Source organism: Pantherophis guttatus, chromosome 7 (genome assembly GCF_059756535.1).
Source record: "Pantherophis guttatus breed Tessera chromosome 7, ASM5975653v1, whole genome shotgun sequence".
NCBI classification, from domain to species: Eukaryota; Metazoa; Chordata; class Lepidosauria; order Squamata; family Colubridae; genus Pantherophis; species Pantherophis guttatus.
In genome coordinates this window covers 6,302,875-6,319,820 of record NC_142069.1, presented here as the reverse complement: position 1 = coordinate 6,319,820, position 16,946 = coordinate 6,302,875, and the positions used below count along the sequence as shown (strand labels likewise).

At 44.7% G+C, this 16,946-nt stretch overlaps 1 protein-coding gene across 2 annotated transcripts in view; it reads right to left on the bottom strand.

Moving 5' to 3' along the window:
* ITIH2 (inter-alpha-trypsin inhibitor heavy chain 2) overlaps positions 1-16,946 on the bottom strand; it is a 48,155-nt gene that overhangs the window by 28,653 nt on the left and 2,556 nt on the right. For both annotated transcript variants that reach the window (XM_087873590.1, XM_087873589.1), the window contains exons 2-8: positions 13,411-13,485; positions 9,319-9,354; positions 7,663-7,835; positions 6,404-6,508; positions 4,089-4,251; positions 1,804-1,911; positions 1-106 (exon numbers count right to left, since the gene is read on the bottom strand). The exon at positions 1-106 is cut by the window's left edge and continues 23 nt beyond it. In XM_087873590.1, the coding sequence (XP_087729716.1) occupies positions 1-106; positions 1,804-1,911; positions 4,089-4,251; positions 6,404-6,508; positions 7,663-7,835; positions 9,319-9,354; positions 13,411-13,485 (766 nt within the window). The remainder of the gene's footprint in view (positions 107-1,803; positions 1,912-4,088; positions 4,252-6,403; positions 6,509-7,662; positions 7,836-9,318; positions 9,355-13,410; positions 13,486-16,946) is intronic.

Below are 16,946 nucleotides of genomic sequence, written 5' to 3'. Positions count from 1 at the left end.
CCCTGTTGACATCATAGGTCACCACAAGGTTGCCCTCCACAGCTGTGGTGGTGCAATTGGAGCACTTCCGTTGCTTGGCCAGGCTCGGTTTGAAGGACACGTGTGCCTTAAAGTGCAAAGAGAACAGATAAAGTGAGACAAGGGTTTAAGGCAGGGGTGAAATCTACTTATCTTCCCTACCAGTTCGGAAGCACGTGTGCATGTCACGTGCGATTTTGGACCCTCTGCACATGCGCAAAGCCTTCTGCGCACGCACAGATGGTCAAAAACAGGTTACTTCCTGGTTAAAACCAGGAAGTAACAGCGTCCGGGGCGGCTGGGCGGAGCCTCGCGCTGCTGCCGCTACCGGTTCGCCGAACCACCCACAGCTACTGGTTCGTCCGAACCGGTGTGAACCGATAGCATTTCACCCTTGGTTTAAGGGCACCTTAGTTTGGGGACTGTCCTGTATGAGTTACAAGCAACATTTGAATGTTAAATCTGCATTCGGCAAACCATTTTCAATGATCTCGCCCTTCCTCCTCCGGATGTCCACCTATAAGATTTATGAGACTAACATCATTGATTTATGCAGTCGTCTGTTGTGCCTTTCACTTACACTTCCTGTTCAGTGCAATGCAAAGTCCTCACATATACAGATAGTCCTCACCTTACAAACACAACTGAGACCAGATCAGAATGAACGCTAAGTAAGACAGTAGTTAAAGGAGTTGCACTTGATTATCTGATCTTTTTTGCCATGTTGCTAAGTGAATCTTTGCTGTTCTTAAGCGAATCATGCGGCTATTAAGCAAATCCAGCTTTCCCCATTGAGCCCTGGTGGCACAGTACTTAGACTGTAGGATTGCAGGCAAATCTGCTCACTGCCGGCAGTTCGATTCTCACTGGCTCAAGGTTGACTCAACTTTCAATCTTTCCCAGTACGGTAAAATGAGGATCCAGATGGTTGGGGGCAATGTGCTGATACCGTAAACTGCTTAGAGAGGGCTGTAAAGTACTATAAAGTGGTATATAAGTCTAAATGCTATTGCAAAGGAAGGAAGGAAGGAAGGAAGGAAGGAAGGAAGGAAGGAAGGAAGGAAGGAAGGAAGGAAGGAGGGAGGGAGGGAGGGAGGGAGGGAGGGAGGGAGGGAGGGAGGAAGGAAGGAGGGAAGGAAGGAAGGAAGGAAGGAAGAAAGGAAGGAAGGAAGGAAGGAAGGAAGGAAGGAAGGAAGGAACAGCCCTGGTGGCACAATGGTTAGAATGCGGTATTTTTCAAAAAGCAAGTGGAGTTTGTTTTTCCTTGAAGACGTTTCACTTCTCATCTAAGAAGCTTCTTCAGTCCTGACTGAATGGTGGAGAATGGAAGGATTTATATTCTTTGCAGTCATCTGGTCATTAGTGCTCTTCCTAAGACTCACTGAGGCCACTTAGAGGCATATCCATCCATCTTCCACCCTTCAGTTAGAAATGAGGAAGCTTCTTGGAGGAGAAGCGAAACGTCTTCAAGGAAAAAGAAAGTCCAGTTGCCTTTTGAAAAAAACAAACCCACCTTTAGGACAACTATGAGCTGGATGATTTGAGAATCCCCATATTGATATTTCAAACTCAGTCTGAAAAATCAAAGCTAACATGAAGTCTCTCTGCTCCAATTCAACCAGGAGCATCTGCGGAGTAAAGGGGAAGGAGAAAGAAAATCGAGATTGCTTGCAAACACCATCTTGTTTTTTTTTTGGGCCTCTCGCTGAATTACCAAACCAGCTTGAATTAAGTTGTCATAGCTGCAAGTCCCATTTTCCCCCCTCAAAGAATAATTAGTTTTACCTTTTTCTCTCCTTTGTTGACTGTAACTGCGTCGGTAAACTGCTCACCAAGGATGTTAGGAACGTGGACGAAACTAATCCCCTGTGGTTCGATAATGTGGACATTAACCTATGGCCGTGGGATGGAAGAGAATAAAACGTCAGAAGAACAGAAAAAATGACAAGATCTCTATCGGATGGTATTTTTCTGAAAACAGGTCTGAAGATAAACCTCTGCCTACAGGTCTCATGGAACCTGGAATTTTCATCATAAGTCATCACAGTGGTAAGTCAAGGCACCTACGTGACCCACCTGATTTTACAATGGATGGATGGAAGGAAGGAAGGAAGGAAGGAAGGAAGGAAGGAGAGGAAAGGGAGGGAGGGAGGGAGGGAGGAAGGAGAGGAAAGGGAGGGAAGAAGGGAGAAAGGAAGGAAGGAAGGAAAGAAGGAAGGAAGGAGAGGAAAGGGAGGGAGGGAGGAAGGAAGGAAAGAAGGAAAGGGAGGGAAGAAGGGAGGAAGGAAGAAAGGAAAGAAGGAAGGGGGAGAGGAAAGGGAGGGAGGGAAGAAGGGAGGAAGGGAGGAGAGGAAAGGGATGGAGGAAGGAAGGAAGGAAAGAAGGAAGGAGAGGAAAGGGAGGGAGGAAGGGAGGAAAGAAGGAAGGAAGGAGAGGAAAGGGAGAGGAAAAGGGAGGAAGGAAGGAAGGAAGGGAGGAGAAGAAAGGGAGGGAGGAAGGAAGGAGAGGAAAGAAAGAGGGAGGGAGGAAGGAGAGGAAAGGGAGGGAGGAAGGGGGGAAAGAAGGAAGGAAGGAAAGGAAGGAAGGAAGGAAAGGAAGGAAGGAAGGAAGGAAGGAAGGAAGGAAGGAAGGAAGGAAGGAAGGAAGAGCCCTGGTGATACAATGGTAAGAATGAAGAATTGCAGACAAACTCTGCTCACTGCCAGGTGCAATCCTGATTTTACAACCTTATTTTTTGCAGCGGTTGTTCAGTGAACATCACGGTCGTCACGTGAATGTGGTGGTTGCTAAGTGAATGCCACGGTCATTAAATGAGTCAATTTAATTCTCTGGGCATTTTTTTTGCCAGAAACTGGCTGACAAGGCAACAAATTATTGCAAATTGTATCACATGATGGATGTAAAAGCAAGGCAGCTGCCAAGTACACAAAATACACTTGTGTGATTGTGTGTGTGTGTGTGTGTGTGTGATTGTGTGTGTGTGTGTGTGTACCGCCACTGGAACTCCAGAACCAGGTTATAAATAGCTTTTGGGAGAATCCATCACAACGTCAATTGCTCGCTAAGTGATAGGTTATTAAGCAAGGGTGGTACCTATTACAGGAAGTCCTCGACTTACGACCCACAATTGAGCCCAAAATTTCTCTTATTAGGTGAGGCATTTGGGAAGTGAGTTTCACCCCATTTTACGACTTTTCTCGCCAGAGTTGTCAAGTGAATCAGTGCCGTTGATTAATTAGTATCCCGGTTGTTAAGTGAATCTGGCTTCCCCCATGGACTTTGCCTGTCGGAAGGTCGTAAAAGAGGATCACCTGACCCCGGGACACAGCAACGGTCATAAGTATGAACCAGTTTCCAAGCATCTCCAATTTTGATTACACAATCGTGGGGATGCTGCAAAGGTCGTAGGTCATCGGTTTTTCATTTTTCAGTGCCGTTGTAACTTTGAATGGTCACTCAATGAACTGTTGTAAGTCGAGGACTGCCTGTAGGCCCAAAGATCCTGCTGAATCTCCGGTACAATCAGTTGGAGGAAATCAGGGGTGCTATTCAGCAGCTTCTGACAAGTTCTGGAGAACCGGTAGCGGAAATTTTGAGTAGTTCGACGAACCGGCAAATACCACCTCTGGCTGGTCCCAGAGTGAGGAGGGAATGGAGATTTTGCAATATCCTTCCCCCAGGAGTGGGGTGGGAATTTATTTTTATTTATTGAGCCTTGGTGGCGCAGCAGATTAAAGTACTGTTAAGTAACACCAGCTGCCTGAAATTACTGCGAGTTCGAATCTCCCCAGGCTCAAGGTTGACTCAGCCTTCCATCCTTTCGAGGTAGGTAAAATGAGGACCCGGATTGTGGGGGCAATAAGCTGACTTTGTATAAAAAAGAACACCGTTTAGGGGAGGGGGAGCGAAAGCCCTACTAAGCAGGTATATACAAAAGTATGAAGGCTATTGCTTAACGCATTGTAAGCCGCCCTGAGTCTCCGGAGAAGGGCGGCATATAAATCGAACCAATAAATAAATAAATAAATAAATTTCAGATCAATTATTCCAGCCATTTCTTCTTCTTTTACCTCCAAATGTTTTGCCAGCCTTCCTGGCTGCACTGGGATAACATGCTCATAGGTTGATAATTTCCTCCGGATGGACTCTTGGTAATAAATTTCAAACTGGACTTTGGTTCCACTTGGGACGTTGAGTTCGGCTTTGAAGTTCTCCATGTCAAAAGCATTGCTCCTGTATTAATGACACAAATTGTTATCCTTGCTGAAATAAAACAACAACAACAAACGATCCCCTTAGCTAATCGCCATTGAGTACTTAAAGTACAATTGAGTAATGAAAATTACAATTGAGTAATGAAAGTAATGAGGAGCCTTGGTAGTACAGTGGTTTAAAGCACCCTGTTATTAACACAGCTGCCTGCAATTACAGCAGGTTCGAATCTCGCCAAGGCTCAAGGTTGACTCAGCCTTCCATCCTTTCTAAGGTAGGTGAAATGAGGACCCAGATTGTGGGGGCAATAAGCTGACTTTGTATAAATATACAAAAGTATGAAGGCTATTGCTTAACGCATTGTAAGCCACCCTGAGTCTCCGGAGAAGGGCGGCATATGAATTAAATTAAAAAATAAAAAATAAAAAATAAAGACCAGAATCGTCTGGTCATTAGCACTCTTCCTGAGAGTCGTTGAGGCCACTTGCAGGTTTATTCATCCATCCTACACCCTTCAGTTAGAACTGAAGAAGCTTCTTGGATGAGAAGTGAAACATCTTCAAAGAAAAAAAAAGGAAGTCCAATGGCCTCCTGAAAGAAAGAGCCTTGATAGTACAGTGGTTTAAAGCACCCTGTTATTAACACAGCTGCCTGCAATTTCTGCTGGTTCGAATCTCGCCAAGCTCAAGGTTGACTCAGCCTTCCATCCTTTCTAAGGTAGGTAAAATGAGGACCCAGTTTGTGGGGGCAATAAGCTGACTTTGTATAAGTATACAAAAGTATGAAGGCTATTGCTTTACGCACTGTAAGCCGCCCTGAGTCTCCGGAGAAGGGCAGCATATAAATCAAATTAAAAAAAAAAAAAAAACCTTTGGGACAGCCATGACCTGGAGGACTGAGCATCTTCATAGATTTTAGCCATGCATTTTGGGCTGAACATCTTTCGAACGGTGTGGGAGTAGGAATGGATTTCCAGGAAAATTGCATACTAGAGGAACCATTTGCACCACTCAGGTGACCTCTGAGGACACAGATAAACCTCCAGGTGGCCTCAACGACTCTCTAAAAGGATGCAAAGGACCAGCATATCTGCAAGGAGTATAAACCCTTCAATTCCCCACCATCTAAGTCAGAGCTAAAGAAGCTTCTTGGATGAGAAGCAAAACCAGTGGTGAAATCCAATGTTTTTTTTTTACTACCGGTTCTGTGGCCCTGGCTTGGTGGGCATGGCAGGGGATGGATACTGCAAAATCCCCATTCCCTCCCACTCCTGGGGGAAGGATACTACAAAATCCCCATTCCCTCCCCACTCCTGGGGGAAGGATACTGCAAAATCCCCATTCCCTCTCACTCTTGGGGAAAGGATACTGCAAAATCTCCATTCCCTCTCATTCTTGGGGGAAGGTTACTGCAAAATCCCCATTCCCTCCCACTCCTGGGAGAAGGATACTGCAAAATCTCCATTCCCTCTCACTCTTGGGGGAAGGATACTGCAAAATCCCCATTCCCACCCCACTCCTGGGGGAAGGATACTGCAAAATCCCCATTCCCTCCCCATTCCTGGGGGAAGGATATAGCAAAATCCCCATTCCCTCCCACTCCTGGGAGAAGGATACTGCAAAATTCCCATTCCCTCCCCACTCCTGGGGGAAGGATACTGCAAAATCCCCATTCCCTCCCACTTCTAGGGGAAGGATACTGCAAAATCTCCATTCCCGTCCACTCCTGGGGGAAGGATATTGCAAAATCTCCATTCCCACCACCCTCTGGGGCCAGCCAGAGGTGGTATTTGCCGGTTCTCCGAACTGCTCAAAATTTCCGCTATCAGTTCTCCAGAACCTGTCAGAACCTGCTGGATTTCACTCCTGAGCCATGCCACACCCACAGAACCAGTAATAAAAAAATTTGAAACCCACCACTGAACTTAACCACTGCAGTGATTCACTTAATAACTGTGGCAAGAAAAGTCATAAAATGGAGCAAAATTCACTTAACAACATCATTTTGGGGGGGGCTCAATTGTGGTCCTACGTCGAGGATTACCTATATGGCTGTTCGCATTGTCCAGGCTTTAAAATAGCCACAGGGGCTGCCTATCCCTTCCTGTGTCGGTCCTCTTCAGAGCCCCCACGGACAAAGGTCAAAGGGAACAGAGGAAGCCAGGGTTACCCACCTGAGGATCGCCGCAGCTTTGCCTTTGGCCCTTGCCTGGGCGTACTGACTTCGAGCGGCCGATTTTTCCTTAATTGAACTAGTAAATGTGATACCGTTGACGTTCCTGTAGAACAGAAAAGAAGCAAAAACAGCACTCAGGATCAGTCACTTGTGAGATGGGAACTTATAAGAACAGAACAGAACAGAACAGAACAAGGGATGGAATTAGGAATGAAGGGAAGGGAAGGGAAGGGAACAGGAAGGGAACGGAATGGAATGGAACAGAACGGAATGGAACAGAACAGAAGAGAACAGAACAGAACAGAACAGAACAGAACAATATAGAATAGAACGGAATAGAACAGAATGGAATGGAATGGGAACATAATGGAATGGAACAGAACAATATGGAACAGAACAGAACAGAACAAGGGATGGAATTAGGAATGAATGGAAGGGAAGGGAAGGGAAGGGAAGGGAACAGGAAGGGAACAGAATGGAATGGAACAGAATGGAACGGAACAGAACAGAACAGAACAATATAGAATAGAACGGAATAGAACAGAATGGAATGGAATGGGAACATAATGGAATGGGACAGAACAATATAGAACAGAACAGAACAGACCGCAATACAATGCAATGCAATGCAATGCAACACAATACAACACAATACAGTAGAGGTATATATGTATATATAATATATAATCTAGTTGTGTTTCCTGTCTGGTTAACCTGGGAAGGCTGACATCAATCTTGCAATTTGGAAAGTACAAATCTCCAACCTGCTTAGCCTAGGACAGTGATGGCTAACCCTTTTGCCATCGCGTGCCAGCAGTGGGGTGGGGGCGGGTCACGCGTGCGCGTGCCCACATCCATAATTCTATGCGTCCCGCCCCTATGCATGTACACGCAACCCCCCCACGTTCCCCCCCCACTCCTGGCACGTGATGGCCCGGTAGGCCCGTTTTTCTCGCTCCCCAGGCTCCAGAGCCTTTCTAGGAGTCTGGGGAGGGCGAAAACGGCTTTCCCCACCCCCCAGGAGGCCCTCCGGAGGCAGGAAACGGCCTGTTTCCCTACTTCTGGTGGGTCCAGAAGGCCTGAAAATCAGCTGGCCAGCATGCACATGCACGCCGGAGCTGAGCTCGCGTGCCCTCCAATAGAGCTACGCATGCCAGCTGTGGCACGCATGCCATAGGTTCGCCCTCACGGGCCTAGGATGAACCTATTCAGCCTATGACAAAATTAAATGGACGAACTAGTTTGGCTCCAACTTACATTGTAAAATTGTGGATAAAAGCCTCTTTGGGGACCTGGACATCGAAGACCAGATTCTGCGAGTGCTTGGCTCTGTTTTCCACTTTGGTCTGGACCATCGTGTTGGCCATGCGGGACGTGATGGTGGACTGGATCTTGTAGCTGTGGAGGATGATTTTGTCATCACCGAGAAGCTGAAACGATGAAAACAGGGCAGGAAGGATCAACAAAGGAAGAGCTGGGATTCCAAATACGGTCCCAGGAATTATCCCTGTCCTGGCAATTTTATTGTTGACATGATTAAAACTGAGATCCAACCAGAGGGAGATTTTAGAACAAGTGACGATGGCAGGTATACCATCTACTTGATTTATTTATTATTTATTTATTACATGTATTTATATGCCGCCATTCTCCCGAAGGACTCAGGGCGGCGAACACAAGTTAATAAACAAGTACAATAAAATCATAATTTAATCCAAATAATTAATTAGTAGTAAATAATAAAGTCCGGAATCAGTCTCAGCCTATTTGTTTGAAAAGCCAAGTCTTTAAGTCCCGACGGAAGGAGTGGAGATCAGGAGCCGTCCAGAGCTCAGTAGGTAATTCATTCCAGAGGGTGGGAGCACCCACAGAGAACGCCCTACCCCTGGGCACAGCAAGGCGACATTGGCTCGCCGTCAGAACCCTGAGGAGAGCGGCCCTATGTGAGCGAACAGGATGGTGAGAGGCAGGTAGGAGAAGGTCCTGCAAATATCTTGGACCTAAATCATGTAGGGCCTTATAGGTGAGGACTAGCACCTTGAAGCGGACCCGGAGAACCACTGGTAACCAGTGCAGCTCACGCAGGAGGGGTGTTATATGGGAGTAAGGAGGGGCTCCCGTAACAACCCGTGCAGCTGCATTCTGGATCAGCTGGAGTCTCCGGGTGCATCTCAGGGGCAGGCCCATGTAGAGGGAATTGCAGTAATCCAAGCGGGAAGTAACCAGGGCATGAGTGACTGTGCGAAGGTCATTTCGGTCCAGGAAAGGGCGCAACTGTCACACCAGGCGAATCTGTGCGAAGGCCCCCCTGGTCACGGCCGTTAGATGATCTTCTAGGGACAGCCGATTATGGGAAGGATATATACATTTCTATAATTATAATGTATAATCTACTTGGAAACCACTTTTGGACTTTGTGCTTGAGGTGGGGGAAAAAACCCGAAACTTTGATTTTGGGTTTTGCCTGACGAGATAGGTGTGTTGTTATAGAAACGGCTAGTGTATAGCATCATGCAAAAGTAAAAAGTTGCGGTTGCCGTGTTGTTATTTTATTTTACTGCGCTAAAAAAAAGAGCCGGAAGTCAATGCTTTTCTTTCTTTTTCTCCTTTTTCTCTTAATTACACTTTTTCCTCTTCCCTTTTTCCTTCCGCCCTTACAAGCCATAAATGCCTTGATTTGATTTGCCCGAGCTGAAACCTTTTCTCCGTTGTTGCTCCGTTGTCGTTCATCCCGTGACAACATTGCACAATAAAAAAGCACCAGGTTAATAATATTCTGTTTCCCTCTTGGACAGCGAAAACAAGAAGCGCTAAGCAAACGATGGGATTGATCTCCTGCTAATGGTTAACTGGGAAGCAGGAAGGAGAAGAGCCCCCTTTCCAAAGAGAAAAAAAATCAACGTGAAAACTCACCAATTCTTCCTCATCTTCAGAGTCGGAGGTGCTTCTCTGGAAAGAAAAGAAGCTGGTTTAGACCAGTGGTGAAATGTAAAATTTGTTACTACTGGTTCTGTGGGCATGGCTTGGTGGTTGGGGGTAATGTTACTGGGTGGGTGTGGCCAACTTTTTTTTTTTTTTTTACTTTTAAAAGCATTTTTCCTACAACCTCTTTGGCCAAAAAAATGCTTTTAAAAGTAAAAAAAAGAAAAAAAGCCTCTGACGGTCAGGCAACTCAGCTGGGATCGTCAGAGGCTTTTAAAAGCATTTTTTCTACAACCTCTTTGGCCAAAGAGGTTGTAGAAAAAAAATGCCTTTAAAAGCCTCTGACGATCCCAGCTGAGCCGTGCAATCATTGGAGGCTTTTTGTTTTTACTTTTAAAAGCATTTTTTTGGCTGAAGAGATTGTAGAAAAAATGCTTTAAAAAAAAAAGCCTCTGATGATTGCGCAGCTCAGCTGGGCATGGTGGAGGGAGGGGTGGCAGGGATTTTTGCTACCGGTTCTCTGAATCACCCGCCTCCATCGCTACCGGATCGGGCGATCCGGTCCGAACCGGGAGCATTTCATCCCTGGTTTAGACAAACCATGATGTGACCATGAATAACCTTGTTATTTCGACCCCTTTGAGCAGCTGACGAAACCTATCAGCTCCTATGGTGTTCAAACATGGTTATCAAAATATTTTAAAAATAACTCATATGTTAGCAGAATTCTTTGAACTTTAACTTTGCTGGCGTTGAACCTGTAAACTATTTTTCTTTCTCTCAGATATGTACGGGTAGACTTATAACAGTTTGTTTAGTAGCCGTTCAAAGTTATTGAAAAAAGTGATTTAGGATTATTTACGACAATGGCAGTTTCCCTGTGGTCTACATTTGGATGCTTGACAGCTGGAGAGTGTGGGCTCCTGCATGAGGCAATCTACATTATGATTGGTTGCCGGGTGAGAATGGGAGTTTCCCTCTTTTCCCTCCTTTTTTCTTCTCTGAGATTTACCTGATAATTTACCTCATGACATAGTGATGTGCCTGACTATCTTGTTTGCTGTATATATAGATGTAAAATGTATTTATTTTTATAAAATGACAAGTTTGTGTCAGCATCCCTGAGTTCATTGGCACATTGCTGCACAGTTCCCTGACAACTTATGACCGTTTTTCACACTTATGACCGTTGCAGCATCCCCATGGCCACGTGATCAACATTCAGACACTTGGCGACTGACTCATATTTATGACGGTTGCAATGTCCAGGGAATCAACGTGATCCCCCTTTTGTGACAGTCTGACAAGCAAAGTCAATAGGGAAGCCAGATTCACTTAACAAACAGTTTGGATTCATTTAACAGCTATGGTGACTCACTTAACAACTGTAGCAAGAAAGGTCGCAAGATGGGACAAACTTCCTTAACAAATGCTTCACTCAGCAACAGAAATGTGGGGCTCCGTTGTGTTCGTAAATCGAGGACTACCTCTACTTAACGAGGTTGGCCCAAATTCATGTTCATTGTGTCAATGACACCTTATCTTTAGCAGATATCTATAACAGATTAACAGAGTTGGAAGGGACCTTGTAGGTCATCTAGTCCAACCCCCTGCCCAAGCAGACCCTACACCGTTTTTGACAGATGGCAGTCCAATCTTTTCTTGAAAGCCTCCAGTGATGAAGCTCCCACAACTTCCATAGGCAACTTCTGTTCCATGGGTTGATTATTCTCATTGTCACAAAATTTCTTCTTATTTCCAGGTTGAATCTCCTTGGTCAGTTTCCATCCATTATTCCTTGTCTGGCCTTTGGGTGCCTTGGAAAATAGCTTGACCCCCTCCTCTCTATGGCAGCCCCTCAAATACTGGAAGACTGCTATCTTGTCTCCCCTGGTCCTTCCTTTTCCTTTTGCCTTCCATCTTCCCCAACATCGGGGTCTTTTCCAAGGAGTCCTTTCTTCTCATTAGGTGGCCAAAGTATTGGAGCTTCAACTTCAAGATCTGTCCTTCCAAAGGACAGTCAGGGTTGATTTCCTTTAGGATCAACTGATTGGATCTCCTCGCAGCCTAAGGGACTCTCAAGAGTCTTCTTCAATACCACAATTTAGAAGTTTTTTGGCACTCAGTCTTCCTTATGGTCCAATTCTCACTGCCCTACCTTACTACTGGGAATTTCTATGGAGATTCTCAGCCATCCAGGTCATGGTTGTCCCAAAAGTGCTTTTTTCAAGAGGCAACTGGACTTTCTGGTTTTTCTCTGAAGACGTTTCGCTTCTCATCCAAGAAGCTTCATCGGGTTTTAGATAGATGGTTTGCCTTTTGCTCTGAGAGCTGAAGAAGCTTCTTGGATGAGAAGCAAAACATCTTCAAAGAAAAACCAGAAAGTCCAGTTGCCTCTTGAAAAAAGCACCTTTGGGACTACTGGGAATTTCATAGCTTTGACTGCTGGTAGTCCTCGACTTACAACAGTTTGTTTAGTGACCATTCAAAGGGACAACAGCCCTGAAAAAAGTGATCTCTGACCGTTTTTCACACTTTCGACCGTTCCAGCATTCTTATGATCGTGTGATCAAAATTCAGACGCTTGGCAGTTGGTTCATACTTGTGATCGTTGTTGCTCCCCAAGATCACGTGATCCCCTTTTGTGACCTTCTGATAAGCAAAGTCAATGGGGAAGACAGCACACACAAAGTCTGTACAAAACTTAAATTTACTAAAATAACTCAGTCTTTTCCAAACAAAGGCTGTTAATAAACTTTCTTAACAGCCTACAAGAAACCAAAGATAAAGTAATCACAATCTTACTAAGGTTGGCAGAAAACCCAGAAGCAATTTGCAGAGAATCCAGACGTGAAGGAGATTGAACTAAAGTTGTTCCCTACAGCTTGCTGCAAGCGGTGTTCCTCCTTAAATAGGCTAAGGGAGTCGCCAATTAGCCCCAAGCTTTACTCTCGAGGAGACCTCCTCCTGAGGAGCCACTCCTGCCTTTTGGCAGCTCTGCGCGCCCGTGCATCGAGAAGAGGCTCCTCCTCTTCTTCCTCTTCACTTATGGGAGTTTCTGGAGGTTCTGAAGGCCCTGGCTGAATCCCTGCCTCTGGCACCACATCTTCTCCAGCCTCCTCACTGTCCGACTCGGGTGCCAGCTGCACAGGCTGCTAGCAAATCACCACACCAGCCTCCTTGATGTCGGAATCAGCTACAATCTGCACAGGCCGCTGACGGGCCACAACACAACCACCAAGCTCAGAGAGCATCAAGACTTCCAGACTTTCTGACTGTTGCCAGGAAAATGATATGGATGTGTAAATACAGGTCCTAGGAGTTAAGTTGGATTCAGGAAAATCTTCCCTTCTTATCAAAGAAAAACGAATGTGCTTGCTATCCACACCTCTCTCAATCTCCCTCCCCCCCCAGTGAACAGGTAATCCTCAATTTACAACAATTCATTTAGTGACCGTTTGATATTACAATGGCACTGGAAAAAGTGACTTATGACCGGTTTTCACACTTACGACCGTTGCAGCAGCCCTATAGTCACGGGATCAAAACTCAGATGCTTGGCAACTGGCATGTCTTTAGGACTGTTTCACTGCCCTGGGGTCATATAATCACCTCTTGTGACCTTCTGACAAGCAAAGTCAAGGGGGAAGCCAGATTCACTTAACAACTGTGCTACAAACTTAACAACTGCAGTGAATCACTTAACAAGAAGTGGCAAGAAAGTACGTAAAATCTCCATTCCCACCCCACTCCGGGGGAAGGTTACTGCAAAATCCCCATTTCCTCCGATCAGCTGGGACTCGGGAGGCACAGAATAGATGGGGGCGGGGCCAGTCAGAATTTTTACGACCGGTTCTCCAAACTACTCAACATTTTCACTACCGGTTCCCCAGAACAGGTCAGAACCTGCTGAAACCCACCTCTGACAAGGACTACCTAGATTGCTAGGATCATTTTCCAAGCAACGCATTGGTCTAATTCCATGTGCCACTTTTTATTTTACAGGAATGCTGTAGAAGCTGACATTTGGGGGAAGGTAGGTGGCTGTTCTGTTTGCAAAACTATAAAGTAAATCATCGGTACCTGAAATCTGCCCCTTCGCAGCTGGGGGCTTAAGATGAAGCCCCTGGTCTCCCAGTCAAACAGTTCTGTCAGTTTCTGGAAGGAAAATCACGGAGAAGATCAGAAAAAGGAGAGACACACACACAGGATTATCAAATCAAATTGAAAACAAATGTCCCATCCATTATTGGGAGCAATTCAGAATGCTTAAGGGCTGTGTGCTTAGAGCACAACATTTATTTTAATTTTATTTATTTATTTGTCAAACATATATAAGATAACAGATAAAAGTATAAACATCATTTGAATACATGAAAAGGATATGAGTAAAAAAGGAATATTAGGACAGGGACGGTAGGCACGCTGGTCCTCTTATGCACGCCCCTTACAGACCTCTTAGAATGGGGTGAGGTCAACAGTAGACAGTTTGAGGTTAAAGTTTTGGGGGTTTGGGGAAGAAACTACAGAGTCAGGTAGTCTACATTCCAGGCATTGACCACTCTGTTATTGAAGTCATATTTTCTGCAATTGTGTTTGGAGGGGTTTACCTTGAGCTTATATCTATTGTTTGCTCGTGTATTGTTGTGGTTGAAGCTGAAGTAGTCGTTGGCAGGAAGGACATTGTGGCAGATAATTTGATGTACTACGCTTAGGTCAGACCGAAGTCAGTGTAGTTCTAAGTTGTCTAAGCCCAAAATTTGAAGTCTGGTGGCATAAGGTATTTTATTGCAGGTAGAGGAACGGAGGACTCTTCTCGTGAAATATCTCTGGACTCTCTCAATTGTACCCTGCTTCCCCCAAAATAAGACATCCCCTGATAATAAGCCCAATTGGGTTTTTGAGCGCATGGCAATAAGGCCAAGCGCTTATTTCAGGGTTCAAATAAAATATAAGACAGGGTCTTATTTTCGGGGAAACACGGTATTAATGTCCAATATGCAGTGCGGGTTCCAGACAGATGAGCTGTATTCGAGAATTGGTCTAGCAAAGGTTTTGTATAACATACAATATTTGTTTATCTTGCCTTTGGATGGCTTGCCTTTAGAAGTTGTGGCTGCTCTTATCTCTGGAGGTTTATAAGAAGAGATTGGGCAGTCATTTCCCGGCTGGACTATTGTAATGCTCTCTGCATGGAGCTCCTCTTGAAGAGCACTCGGAGGCTCCAACTGGTCCAGAATGTGGCCGTGCGGGTGGTTATGGGTGCAACCCGTTGTGCCCACATGACACCCCTCCTGTGCAAGCTGCACTGGCTCCCAAAGGTCTTCTGGGTATGATTCAAGGTGTTGGTCACCACCTTTAAAGCGCTCCATGGCATAGGACCCGGGTACCTTCGAGACCAACTTCTGCCACCAATAGCCTCCCACCGGCCAGTTCGCTCCCACAGAGAGGGTCTCCTCAGGGTGCCATCGGCCAAGTTATGTCGGCTGGCAACACCCAGGGGGAGGGCCTTCTCTGTGGGAGCCCCTGCCCTGTGGAATGAACTGCCCCCAGAAGTGTGTAAGATCTCTGACCTCTGGGCATTTCGCTGTGCACTCAAGAGCCTGTTGTTCCGCCAGGCCGGGCTATCAACATAATAATTTTAAATTGGGTGTTTTAAATTTCTGGGGTTTTAAATTGAGCTGAATTATTTAATAATTTTAAATTATTTTAATTGATGTTTGTCTTGTGCTTTTAATAGGCTGTACACTGCCCTGAGTCTTTTGGGAGAAGGGCGGTATAGAAATAAAATTATTCTTATTCTTATTCTTATTTGTCCAGAATGACTATAGGGTCTCCTGCTTAAGCAAGGGGTTGGACTAGAAGACCTCCAAGGTCCCTTCCAGCTCTGTTATTCTGTTATAGTCTTTGGTAGACTAGACATACCCAGTTTCTGAAATTGTACGTTGTACATTTTAACTTCCAATCCTCTAATTGTTCTTAGTTGCTCTTCTCTGCACTCTTTCCAGAGTCTCAACATCTTTTTTATATCATGGCGACCAAAACTGGATATAACATTCTAAATGTGGTCTTACCCAGGCCTTATAAAGTGGTACTAACACTTTTTATGATCTTGATCTTGCTGATCCCTATCTTGACTCTCTGGTCTCTGTCAGGTTTGAGGCCAGATTAAGGTGTCCTGATTTTGGGGTATGCAAAGTGTGTTAAGCAAAGGTACTAATTAAGCTCTCCAACTTAGCTCTCTCTTTCTTTCTCACATCATCGGTAGGTGGAAAAACATCCACTGAGCTTGGCTGGACACACAGATTATTTTTTAAGGAGACATTAACCAGGTCAGGTAAAAACTTAAAAGATGCAATAGGAATGGAATGGAATGGAATAGAATAGAATAGAATAGAATAGAATAGAATAGAATAGAATAGAATAGAATAGAATAGAATAGAATAGAATAGAAACCTCATTCTCAAAACAATCAAGTTCAGAGAGCACCAAGGACCCCATAATTCAATTTTGAGCTACAAATATTCTATAGAAGGAATAGAGTAGAGTGGAGTAGAGTGGAGTGGAATGGAATGGAATAGGAATATAGAATAGAATAGAATAGAATAGAATAGAATAGAATAGAATAGAATAGAATAGAATAGAATAGAATAGAATAGAATAGAATAGAATATCTGATCTGGCCAACTGTGATTAGACACACAAGGAATTTATCTGTGGTACAGAAGCTCTCCATGAATGTGCAAAACAACAAAGAAACAATAATCATAATAATTTACCAATAGGAGTAGGTCATAGGAAAGGTGAGGAGACTAATAGTAATACAGCCCTACCGCCTGGGTAAATATGCTTAGACACAAGACAGTGATGTGGGGAATTACCGTAAGTGTCCAGCATTTGTGATGGCATGAGGGAAACAATTGTCCCTGTGTCTAGTTGTTTTGGTATGCAATGCCCTGTAGTGGTGTCCCAAAGGGAGGAGTTGAAACTGTTTTATGTCCAGGATGCGAGGAGTCTGTAGATATTTTCTCAGCCCTCTTTCTAATTAAGCAATATACAGGTCCTCAATGGATGGCAGGCTGCTTGCAATAGCTTTTTCTGCAGTCCTAACTATCCGTTGAAGTATCTGTGTCTGCCTGTTTTGTTGCTGGATCAAACCAGACATATATAGAAGTACAGATGGCAGACTCGACAATTCCTCTGTAGAACTCTGTAGTAAATTGTGTGAAGCTTGGTTACTGTTAACCTCACTCAGATGGGGTTTTGCGTGTATGTGCGTGGTTTAGCATTGAAGAGAAACAATAATAAGGATATAATAAATAATATTAGAATATGATATACTGGTATCCTAGATTCTGTAACCATTAGGTTCCTGTAATACATATTATTCCTTTCTATTTGTATCTCCTGTAACAAACATATTCTGTTATTAGGCCTCTGTAATGTATCTGGTATTTGTCAAACATATGTCCCTGCCATTTGACCTGAACCCATATCAATCTTCATATCAAAAAAAAAAAAAAGAGCCTTGGTACTACAGGGGTTTAAGGCACCCTGTTATTAAGCTTATTAAGACCAGCTGCCTGCAATTACTGCAGGGTTCGAATCTCGCCAAGGCT